We start from the raw sequence: 12971 nt of genomic DNA, 5'->3' as shown, positions 1-12971 counted from the left end.
AAGTTGAATTTTTTATAAATTTTTTCAATTCAAATTAATTTTTTAATTGTTTCTCTTTATAAAAAAATTAAAATTATTATATTTTTTCTTTCTAAATGAAGTATCAAGGCAAGTTCCCTTTATAAATATATTTCTTTAATACAAAAATACAAAAAAATAATATTTTCATAAATAATTTATTCTTTTAATTTAAATATATTTTTAATTGCATTCTTTATTTATAATTATATAATTAAAACTTTTTAAAAAATTGCAAAAATCAAAAATAAAATTTAAAAAAAAATATTAATTATTTTCTTTTAGAATAAAATAAATATTTTTTCTACGATTAATTAAAAAGTAATTATTTTAATAAAAAATATCGTAAGTGCTAATACCTTCTTTATGCGTAAACAACTCTTAAATCTAAATATAATTTCAAAGATTAATTTTTAAAAGTTTTTCAATTTTTTTAATAAATTTTGATAACAACTTTTTATCATCAATTTTTTAAACGGATTATAACTTTTTTTATATATGTTTCTTTTTCTTTACATAATTACCGTCCTGTCGTAATTACGACACATATTATGAATTATCAATTATCATATTAATAAAAATTATTAACTTTTATAATAGTTAATTTTAAAATTATATATAATTTAATTAATTGACATGATATGTTACTGCACTACAATACTACATGTACCTATTCAAGGTAAGAATTTAATGATAAAGAAAAGCACGGTAAAATGTGTCCTATAATAAATACCCACTAAATTGCTTTCGAGCTTTCTCTCGAATTGGAAGGGCTTTAAATGTGATGTTGTCCTCTTGTACCAAATTAAACGGGTTATCAATATCCGGTGACTAATTTTTCTTTTCCATATTTGCATATGTTTGGTTTCAACAGAGAGGAGAAAACAAATTTGAAATTTGAATTGAGGAGAAAATAAAAAGAGATGGAAATTTAAATTTAATTTTTTATTATCTCTTTAATCAAATAAAATAAAATACATTGTCAGTCTTTTTCTTTTATTTTCCTTTTTCTCATTCAAATAAAAAAATGCATACACTGTAAGGGTATAAAGAAAATGAATAATATTAAAGGCGTAAATGAGTTAAATTAAGCTGAACATTGAAAATAATCATCCAAAATTAGAGTTCGAATTTTATTTAATTTTAAAAAAAAAAGCATGAAATTTACTTATCTTATTTGTAAATTTTTTTTATTCATTGCTTTTTTTCTTTGAATAAAATTAAGCTTATTAGTTTAGTTTTTAATGGATACCTTTTATATTAGAAAGTAAAGAAAAATTGTATCAAAATATAGTTTAACAGTTATAAAGAAGGCATAATTCTTTCGAATAAAGTTTATGATTATCCATTCAAAATATGGAGTTTGGAGAGGTTAAATTAAGAAAATTATATATATATATATATATATATATATATATATATATAAAAGATAATAATAAACAAATTTATATTTTTCAAATAATCATAATAAATAAAACTATAAATATTTAAGAAATGCATACATATATAAATCATTTATAAGTTATTATGTAAGTTTATAAAATTTGATTTTAAATTTTAACTTATTCGTTTAAAAGCTGAAATTGCATAAATTATGAGTAATTCAGTTTATTAATATATATATATATATAGCCATAAATTTTATTATAATAATTGGTACTATAAAAATTTTATACTAAAATTTATCTCCTATGTACCTATCTTTGTTACTGAAGAGAACCCTCCCCATTGGTAATCCTATGGAAGATTATCGTGAAATAACATGTATTTTGCAATATTAATTAATAAAATAACTTAATTGGGTACAGCACAAAGTGAGTGGATTAACGAGAAAAAGGTTCGTATCCCTAACATTAAACACTGAATATGGGAATAATAATTAATAGGTCCAATAATAAATGATTATTTGCAATGAAAGAAAGGAAAAAGCAAGTGCTTTTTTATTATTTTTTTCTTTTCTTGAATATCGTAATAGTAAACGGTGATGGTACTCACAGGCCATGCTTTATTGCTACATTTAATTTTAATATCAATATTATATTTAAAAATAATATATATTAAAATTGTTATGGAAAATTTTTAGTGTAGGTACGTAAGTTCAAAAGTAGAATAACTAAAAATTATAAAATTTTATTAAAAAAAATCAAATTTATCAATAATATTTTTTAAAATAATAAAAAAATTAAAATATTAAAAAAGTCAATAAAAATTTTTGAAAAAAACAATAAAAAATTAAAGTATTAAAACTCGACATTGATAAAAATAAAAAACAAACTGCATTGACAATTTTTGAAATTTTCTTATATTCTCATGATTTAAAAAATCAATATTTTGGTAATTTATTTTTTTATATTAAAAAAACCAGTGATTGACACATTTTTAGAATATTTTTATAATTTCGTAAATTTTAATTTGTTAAATTATTTCAGCCCATCTTTTTTATCTTTTAAACTTTTTACAAATTTATTAATAGGAAATTTTAAAAAATAATATGACAAAACTTATCTACTCCTGTATTATAAATATAACAAATCCTTGTTTTTAAATGAAGTATTTTTTTCACATTCAAATACCTAATTTTTCTTGCATGAAGTATTTCATAATTTATTTTTTATTCGTTTACAATATTATTTTTTCATTTTTGATCAAATTTAATTTAATTTTTCACATATAATTTCATGTTAATAAAAATGAAAAATGATTCGTGTCTTGGTTTAAATGTTTTTTTTTATATTTTTTTAATTTCAAGAGTTACATATCATTATTTTTTTTATTTAATAGAATAAAGATTGTCGTCATTAATAATAAATTACATAACATTATACTTTCTTATAATAATATTTTACTATTTAATAATAATAATTTTATCTCTTATATATATATTTTAAAAAAAATTGTTTCTAAATTCTATTACAATACACGGCCATGGAAAACTAATCCAAGTGCAGCTCCGGGTAGAGACAGAACTTCAAATATTGATGATTTATGAAATTATTATCGTAAATAACTGCTTCAAATTTTAAAAGTAATTATCATTACTCGTAATCAATGTTTTTTTGTTATATAAACAAAATTTAAGAATTCATTATACAAAAAATATATATATTTGATTAAAGGACACGTTCAAAAAATGAGCAGTGGCAGCCTAAGTAATCCCTAGCAAACGAAACTATTGAAGACCAAGTCTTGCAGTTACAATCAAGCTTAGGCCCATTAACTCTAGCAGAAATTCAACTTTGCATTTGTTTTGGGCTCAAATACTATTTCCTCCACGTGATCCGTCAAAAGATAATTTTGATTGTTCAGTGTTTGCAAGTTATGCTTAATTTTAAACATTCATATTTCGGTTTTTTTATGTATTATTGTAATATTTTTAATATTTAATGTCTTTGAATTATAAGCTTCATTTGACTTTTCTTAATTTATGAATACTTGACTATAATATATTAATATAAATAAATTGGTGTACTTAATTCTATATTCACATGCATAAATCTTAATATATTAGAGAATAAGTAATTAATTAATGTATCCATGTATCTATATGCATTAAACTCGTAAGTGAGAGGATGAGGAAACAGAGGAGTTAATAAAGATCCATTGAATATGAACATGCCGTTGCCATATACCGACGTGCCCGTTTGTCACGGACCGCATCAAAAGCCTCGCACTTCCACAGTGTCATACACACAGACACGCACTCACCCACTCCACACTGTTGTCTACGTTTACGCGTCCAAACCTCCATGTCTTAGCAACTAAGCAAGTTCATTTCTCTTTATCAAAAAGATAGCAACAAGACAAATAAAAACTATTTTTTTATTTATCCATTTAGATAACTTAGTTTATTACTTTCACACGAATTAAAATTAGAATTGTGAGAGTTGTGAAAACAATTCACAATTCTTGGTGTGAACTCAAACTAAAGTAAAGACTAAAGACAACTCTAACAGCTTCTAGAAACTAGTACACAAAATCAAACCCAACTGCTACCCTCCACTTTCTGCACCTTTCCTCCACCTCATCACTCATGACTCACTAATCAGCACCCACCTAAATTCAATTAAATGAATAAAATGACAATACCCAAAACAAATTTCATTTCAACGTTTGACAATTACACACGCAACCCCAGCCTTTGCCTTTCTAACTTTCCACGAAGCTTCATTTCATCTTATTTCCTATTTCTTTTCTTTTTTATTCCCCTTCGATCCCCCCTTATATAATCACACTTGTCCTCAACCCTTTCAATTTTTCTCATTCCAACCTCCACCTGCTCTGCATCCGCTTCTTCTAGTTCTCCCTTTGCCGAGACAAGTTTTATTTTTATTTTATATATACTTAGTCATAGATATTATATCTACTCAAAGCAGGTTTCAAGTTTTTTTACAAGCTTTTTCATTTTTCATCATATCAGTGTAGTTTGTGTTTTTGTGGGGGGAAATGGAGAACAATCAATCTTTTTGGCAATTCAGTGACCAGCTTCGGATACAGTCATCCAATTTGGCCAACCTTTCTCTGAATGATTCAATTTGGAGCAACAATTACATCTCCAAGAGGCAAGATGAAAGGATAAATTTTGATATCAAAGTCGGTGGTGAAATCAACTCTTTCAAGGCAAAAGCACCTGCTTCTGATTACAACGATGGGTGGAAAGAGATGACCAATATGAATGGATCTTTCCTCAACATGCCTCAGAACATTTTGGGTGTTGGGTTGGACGGTGGATCAAGTCTCAATGGAGGATTCAACAAGGGAATTTATTCCAAACCTGCTTTTTCCAATCTTCACAATAATAACCTGAATATCAATCCTAAGGGACACAAGTTCAAGGGTGAAGATGAGCTTGTTCACCCTCCAAAGCCTTCCAAGAAGAATTCCAACCCCAACAAGAAGCATGGCGACAACAACAACAATGATAACAAGGATGCCAAGGCTGCTGCAGACAAGAGATTTAAGACACTGCCACCATCAGAGTCTCTTCCTAGGAATGAAACCATTGGGGGCTATATCTTTGTTTGCAACAATGATACCATGGCGGAGAATCTCAAAAGACAGCTCTTTGGTATGCCCCTTTTCCTTGTTTCTCAATTATGCAATTGTGATGTACTTTTCTTTCTGCACTTTTAAGAGTTTTATGCCTTGTTTGAGTGATTTCCCAGTAATGTTTAGTTAGCTTGTTTTTGGTTACATATTTATGGAGTCCCATGACAATTTTATTATAGATTGGAGTCTTTGATTGTCGTAGTCATTTTAATTATAAAAAACCACCGTCTTTTTTCCTAACTTCATACATAATTGTCTAATTTTTTTCTCGGTTAATGTTGGTGTTTTTAGGCCTGCCTCCACGATACAGAGATTCAGTTCGGGCAATTACTCCGGGGTTGCCTCTTTTCCTTTACAACTATTCCACGCACCAACTCCATGGAATCTTTGAGGTGTGTTAATGTCTTCTTTCTCAATTAACTTAATTTAATGAAACTGAGCTGAATTCACATTAAATTATGGATTAGGCCCTCACTTTAACCTTTGCAAGCTACATGTTTTGAATACATTTTAGAATTTCGATTTTAAGAGTCATAATAAGTGGTGGGGTTTGTTCAGGCTGCGAGTTTTGGGGGTACAAATATTGATCCAACGGCTTGGGAGGACAAGAAGTGTGCTGGTGAATCTCGATTCCCTGCTCAGGTAACATCTCCAATTCAGCTCTAAATGCTAATAATTAATTAGTTAATTGTGTCTAAAATTTGCTAGTTTGTGTAAAAGCTTAGAACGTTTCATAAATGATGATTGCAGGTACGAGTGATTACTAGGAAAACTTGTGAACCATTAGAGGAGGATTCCTTTAGGCCAATCCTTCACCACTATGATGGGCCCAAGTTCCGTCTTGAGCTGAATGTGCCCGAGGTATTTATACTTATCTTGATCAATAGTTACCCCTTTTGAAATAATATACAAAGTTCGTTCTATTTTTTCATGGTTCACTAAATTATGCCCTTTTTTTGGTTTATAGGCGTTGTCTCTGCTGGATATTTTTGCTGAACAAGATACTTTCAACGACACTTTCAAGGCTTTGCCGGCATAAATGGATAGAAATAACAAATAATACAGGAATATCTCTCACAAAGACAATAGATAATTAGAGATTTGGGTTGGTTTGAAAGCTATGGACAAAGAGTCCGAAGACAAGAAAACAAAATGAATATAGCTTAGGACGCTTGGATATTTAGCAGCCTATATATGTATTACTAGTACTTTTGTATATAGAGGCTGCTATGCATAGTGGTCCATTTTTCTTGGTTTTGGTGTATACTGTTATCATATTAAGAGAATACAATAAGAATGCTGTACTATTTTGTTTATGAACTACAAATTGGCGACAAATGGAAGGCCAGCATTTTGTAGCTTCGTATATAGCCTGTGTCGTATTGATAAGTTAAATTAGAGGAAAGGCGTGAAGCCGTGATATGATGATGGTTCAATATAGTCTTATAATCGATAAAATATGTGCTTTGAACTTTTGGAAACCTCGATTCAAATCCCTATTAATTTGTGTATTGCTCAGTAGTTTACTAGTTAGCTATTTTCTGGTGCAGGAGTTAATTTTTATGGGTTGTGATGGGGCTAGACCAATAGATTCATTCAATGTGATTTATTCTAAAGCTAAAATCAATAATTGCATAATCCACGGGCCTTGGTCGACGCTTATGCATTGACCGGGAAATTAGACTGCTATCTTCGTCAAGATTTTGTGCCGCGTCTTTCGGGAATAATGATCTTTATACAATGGTTGATTGAAAATTGGGAATCGTTGTAACAAAGAAGATAATGAGAAGAGAATTAGGTTATCAGTTTTGTGATGAAAGAAAAGGAAACTTTGCTACTTAGCTATGTTGTGTATATGAATATGAAGCACTCTGAACACATGGTCAATAGGTTAGGGACTCACGTATCATGGTTTGGTATTCCCAATTCCTAACGAAAGGCCAACACATATATGCAAAATTATTTACTTGTCTGTTAGGTAATTCTTTATAAACATAGATAAACTTTGAAGGTACGTTGATTAATAAATAATAGTAATAATAATAAAAATAAATGTTAAGTTAAGTAGTACACTTTAATAAAGTTTAAGATTAGAATCTTTTGTATGAAAAAACATCAATCGCGATATCTAATTTCATCATGTTGTCTGTCATAATTTTTCCTTTAACAAAGTTGTCACTTCTAAAGAATATTTGTAGTTTTAAATAAAAAAGAATGCAAAACAATGAGTTTTTTATATTTATCTTTTAATATCAAACTAATAAATTTTTAATAATCGAAACGCATATTTAATTTTTCCTTGGGTAAGTTAGAAGATTAATAATAAAAAAAAGTTTCAAATTTAGAATCTTTCATAATAAAGTAGTTGATTCTTTCGTTTCAATGAATAGCTAATAATTAGTCATATCGATATTTTTTTGTGTTATTTTCCCTACGAAAATGGTAAGGCAGAAATTGTGAATAGTAACGAAACCAAACAGATGGACTGAGTCATAACAGTGAAAAGAGTGGGAAAAAAAGAAGCGATCTTTCCACTAATTGACAATTACACAATTCATTACTTTTATATAATTTATTTGTCAAATCTGCAGTTGGTAAGTCACAAGACTAGCTGGCCACAACTGTTTCTTTGGATTCTTACGCCGTTGCCTATGGCGGTGGCGAGACACCTTATCCCCTACCTTTCTCCTTTCCCCAGTATTTTATTTTAGCTGATTTGGTATATCAGATTATAAAAAACTTGAATAATTTTACTTATATTTTATTCGATTACTGTGTTTCAAAATTTTAATTCTTATTATGTCTATTGAACGAGTCCTATAAAAATGTATAAATTATACTATAAATCTCTCCCCAATAATTTCGTTAAAGGATTAAATAAATATCTGTTAAATAATATGCCAACAATAAATTAATTTGTTTCATATGTACAACAGTACAAAAGAGCATGATAATTTTATTAATTATTATAACTTTTAATATAAAAAAATTATTAATTTATCATTATTTACCATTTTGCACAATTTAAAAAAAATCAAACAATTAAATATTTATATAAAAGTATGAGTCAATATATTTATATAAAAGCAACTAAATAAGTATTTTGAATACTAAAAATATATTATTTCTTAACAGAATATGAAATAAGAAAAAAACATGAATAATATTAAAAAATATATATATTCTTTTTTTTAAGAGAAGTTGGAATAATATCGTCCTCCATTTTATTTTTATATACTCTCAACTACTAAGACATTAATATGTATTACAGTTTAATAAGAAAAATTTAAGATATAATAATTGTGGAATTGACGAATAAATTAAAGAAATAATATTTTTTAAAACTGACCAATCAATTATAAAATGAACTATTTATATTAAGGTGTGCCATTTTTAAATATGTTTATGAATTTAAGCTTCAAATTTTAAAATTTAAATTCAACTTAGAATGAATTAAATTTAAATAAGTATATTTAAAAGTGATAAAAATATTAAAAAAATCAGATTTAAATATAAAAATGTCACATAAGTTAATGAGAATAAAGTTTCTTTATGTATAATCATTAATCATGGATGGTCAAATCCCTGTATGTATGCAGACCATGCACTGATGCTCGGAAGCCTCCTCTTTGGGGGGCTTTATTAGCCGAATCGCGATATTTATATATTTCGTAAATTTTTGTTTAAAAAACGTTTTTTGTAAATTAATTTGTCAAAATGGGAGTTAGATTAAGTGGACTGATCGCATGCTTCCGATCTTAATACCGTTAAGATTAAGGTTGTGTTGAGATTAAATAATCATAAAATTTTTAATTTAAAAATTTTAAATAATATTATTTAGATTTGTATTTTAAAATATTTTGTTTGGATAGAATAAATAATTTTTTATTTAAAAAAATAAAATTTCCTTTTTTTTAATTTTTATTTAAAACTAAAATTTTCAATGTTCTATTCTTATTTAGAAATTATGGTCACTTTACCTAAGCACTATAATGTAATATTTAGAGTGTAGAAAAGAGACAACTAATAAGTTCGCGACTGTAAAAGAAAGGAGAATGTGAGAAAAAAAAAATTCACAAAAAAATGAACAAACTCTTAAAAACAGAAAATGCATGCGATTAAGAAAAATTGAGAAGCGATCTTAATTTTCTTACTTTTACGTAAGAAAAATACTAAATAAAATTACTTGAAATTTTTAAATTATTTTAAGAAGCATCCAAAACACATCATTTTACTGTGAAATATTTTAAAATCCTTAAAAAATTACATTATCTTTTTAAAATTTCTATCCAAACACACAGTAAATGATTTGATGTTTAGCAGATTGGATATGAGTTTAACTTCTTCATTAACGGCCTGTTAAGGATGAGAATGGTTAAGTTAGACTTAAGCTACGAGAATAAAAAATCATAATCTAACCTCATTCGATTGAGATTGAGAAAACTCGTGAGGAATTCATTAACTTTGTTTATTCATTACACCTCTTAAATGTTTATTCGTTTCATTAATTTTGTTTCTTATATCTCTTTTTCTTAAGATTCGTATGAACCTTCGGTTAAGGATTGAAGAAAATTTTATTATACAAATAATTTTCTTATATATCTATGAAAATAAGTGTATGTAATTAATGACATTTCTAGAAGACCAACCTCTCAGCTCTTCAAATGGCATTCTTACATGGATAATATTTGTTTTACAACATTATTTTTAAGAGGTGTAAAATAAATGGAAGAAAAAAGGAATTTAAAAATAAGGAGGAATAAAAGACTTGTAAACTTTCTAACACCACAAGCGCAATAAATCCTGATTGTGCAAATTTAAGGCCACCAAGGGATAATTCATAAAGTCACTTCATTACAAGGGACAGAAAACAGAAATATCCTATTAAATATATTCATTGTTAAACGTATTGGGTCCATAGCTCAGTGGTAGAGCATTTGACTGCAGATCAAGAGGTCACCGGTTCGAACCCGGTTGGGCCCTCTATCACAGAGTATTTCTTTTTACCAATAAGGTCTCACAAATCAGATATGAAGCCAGCATAAAAAAAGTTTGTGTGCTTTAAGAAATTAAGTTTAATTTTTATATTTCAATTTTTGCATTTATCTTATACATTTTTTTATGACTATCCTCTTCTCATTACATCTTTTGTTGTATTTATTCCTTTCAATCATATTGTTACTTTGTATCTCGTTTTTCTTAAATTACATACATATTTTTGGTTACTGAAAAATATATATTTTTTATACCTTTATTTAAAGAAGCGACTGAAAGGGTATAATCAGAAAACTAAGGTTTCGGACTCTTCAAGTGACATTCTGCCGTGGATGATATTTGTTTTATACTTTTTGACTGGGTGGGTATCCAGGGAAGAGGGATAGAAAAACAATAAAAAAATATATATTTGAATAATATAATAGAAAAGAAAAAAAAAAGATATAAAATTTTAAAAAACGTAGAGAAAATAATGAAAAAACATTAAAAGTTTTCATCGCAAGTACCATTAAGTCATATGAAAAAATAATTTTGATTTATATTACATCACTTATTATATTTATTACTTTTTCGTTTTTTCTCTTTGTATCTCACTTTAAGTGTATATATCCAAAAATAAAATTTTATATTCTCCATAAAAAATGTTCGAAAAAATTATATTTAAATGTTATTTTTATATTCAAAACATTTTTATGATACACACGTGACATGTATAATAAAGATAAAACACAAATAAAAAAATAAGAATAATAATATTCCATATTACTATTGCGCGATCATGCTACGCACGACATGATAGTAAACATTCAAGTAAGAGCATGCATGAATTAAATGTTAAATTCTCCAGCTATTTTAACTTGTAAATTTTTTTATTTACAAAAAATGACATATTTTTCTTAAAAATATAAATGAACTCTTATTTATAATTTTTTTCCTTTTTTAGATGTATGTAAAAAAAAAAGGATAAGCTGAAATAATAGGAATATATAACATGACTGGATGATTCATAATGATTAATGAGTGGGTATTTCAGAACCTCATTAATTAGCTAATAGCAGAAGTGATTTTGAGTAAAAGTAAACAGGAAAAGTGAGTTAAACACAAGCAGGGCAAAGCACTAACCCATTCTCATTGCACTTAGGGCACCTCTCTTTGTCACCTCCATAAACCACAATCTTACAACTACCCCCACAATCCAAACAAGGAACAAACCTAGCCCCACCACACCCTCCACACGCTTGTCTCCCAACCCCTCTCTCCACACGTGTCGCATTCAGTATCCTCCCGAGTCGACCCGACTCGTTAAGCTCCACCAACTCACCAATCCCACCCACATACCTTCCCTTCACAAACACCCTCGGCAGAGCCACTCCTTCCTCCACCAACTCCTTCATTTCCCTCAGAAACTCACCGTGCAACGACACGTCGCGCTCGTCGTACACCACTCTGTGCCCCTCCAACACCTCCCTCGCCCTGTTGCAATCCTCGAACGTCTTCCTGACTCCCCCCAACGACGTCGTGTATATCACCACCGCGTCGTTTCCCCCCGGCGGACACCTCTCCGGAAACTCGCTCAGTGGGTCCCTCCTCAACCGTTCGTACGTCGATTCCTTCTCTCCCTTTTGCCTCTCCAAGCGGTCCCTCACTATGAAGATGTTATCTTTCACTGGCTTAATGCTGTTTCCCCCTTCAACTTCAATTGGGCCAGCTCGGGCCTCGTTTATTTTCCTCGTCATCTCAGTGGGCCCTTTCGATTCCTTCTTGGGCTCCGGCTTGGAGTTGAATTTGGCATCTAACTCTTCGAGTGTGCGGAAGGACTTGTTTTTAACTGGAGGTTGAGGTTGTTGTGGTGGTGAAGGTGAAGGGGAAGGTGGTTTCTTGATTACGGGTTTGAGTTCTTGGAGGGTCTTGCTAACCTCGTCCCAGGATTGAGGAGCTTCGGAGGTGTCGAACATGTTGAGTTTCTGTAGAATAGGGGTGGGTAGTGTGGGTTTGTCTTTGGGGAGAGGGTTGGTGTTGTTGAGGTGCTTCAGCCATGGCTCTTCTATGGCGTTGATGTCAAACACCGCGAAGCTCGCAGGTGCTGGACGGTATGGGGCTTTTGCTGCCTCGATACGCTTCGAAGAGGCACACCCCATTTCGTTTTGTTGCCTTGCTCAACGTTGAGTCACTCACAAGATAGATATAGATAGGTTACAGTCCATGATACATATATTTCAATCCACGGGGCAATTTCATTTACACACCCTTTTTCTTTAGATCCACTTATTTTTTAAAAAAAGGTAAAAGATAAAAAAAATTAAAAGAATGCCTTTTTTTTTCCAAGATTTATTTGTCGAGTCACTAACATTAACACACGAGATATCTTATATAAATTTTCATCATATTTACTATAACGTAAAGTTAATATAATATCACAACAAATCATGTAGATGAATTTCTTATATGTAGAAACTTAACGAAAATTTTGCACGTTTAAGTGAAATTTGAGTGTAAAATGAGAAAAGCAACGTGGAGAGGAAGCTAATGTATTGATAATGATAATTCTAAGATGGCAACAGACAATTTGATATGAGATTTATGTGGCTTAGGAAGAGTGATTATCCAATGGTTTGGTTTAGATTGGACAAAATTATGGAGAGTGAGTGTAGGAGAGAGGGAAACCTTACGATAAATGTCTGGCATTGGTGTTATTTACGTGGACCTGCAATATAAGGCCAACTCCAAAGGATGAATTTTTGTTTGGTCCTACTCAATGTCTTCCAGTCACACTTGTGGTTGTCACTTGTGACGGACCCTTTCCATGCTTCTCATTTCCAAATGCTAAGGTATTATCTTTATGATTTTTTTTTTTCTCGGTCTAAATTTATTTTAGGACAAACGGCATATTTTTTTTAAGTATCATAAGTACT

At 29.4% G+C, this 12971-nt stretch overlaps 2 protein-coding genes and 1 non-coding gene across 3 annotated transcripts; 2 read left to right on the top strand and 1 right to left on the bottom strand.

The window, feature by feature from the left end:
* Positions 1 to 4194: 4194 nt before the first annotated feature.
* Positions 4195 to 6535, top strand: LOC113853946 (B2 protein). The gene is made up of 5 exons (XM_027484683.1): positions 4195 to 5083; positions 5356 to 5456; positions 5623 to 5706; positions 5815 to 5925; positions 6032 to 6535. The coding sequence occupies exons 1-5, from the start codon at positions 4462 to 4464 to the stop codon at positions 6101 to 6103; spliced, it is 990 nt and encodes a 329-aa protein (XP_027340484.1). The 5' UTR covers positions 4195 to 4461; the 3' UTR covers positions 6104 to 6535.
* A 3440-nt stretch (positions 6536 to 9975) lies between these two features.
* On the top strand, positions 9976 to 10047 carry TRNAC-GCA. The gene has a single exon. It is a non-coding gene; the product is annotated as a tRNA-Cys (tRNA).
* Positions 10048 to 10986: 939 nt separating this feature from the next.
* On the bottom strand, positions 10987 to 12270 carry LOC113854735 (glutaredoxin domain-containing cysteine-rich protein CG12206). The gene has a single exon (XM_027485923.1). The coding sequence runs from the start codon at positions 12195 to 12197 to the stop codon at positions 11154 to 11156; it is 1044 nt and encodes a 347-aa protein (XP_027341724.1). The 5' UTR covers positions 12198 to 12270; the 3' UTR covers positions 10987 to 11153.
* Positions 12271 to 12971: the final 701 nt, after the last annotated feature.

This window comes from Abrus precatorius, unplaced genomic scaffold (genome assembly GCF_003935025.1).
Source record: "Abrus precatorius isolate BTA unplaced genomic scaffold, Abrus_2018 Scaffold11, whole genome shotgun sequence".
Classification (NCBI taxonomy): Eukaryota; Viridiplantae; Streptophyta; class Magnoliopsida; order Fabales; family Fabaceae; genus Abrus; species Abrus precatorius.
The sequence above is the reverse complement of the archived record's forward strand: the minus strand, read 5'-3'. Positions and strand labels throughout refer to the sequence as shown.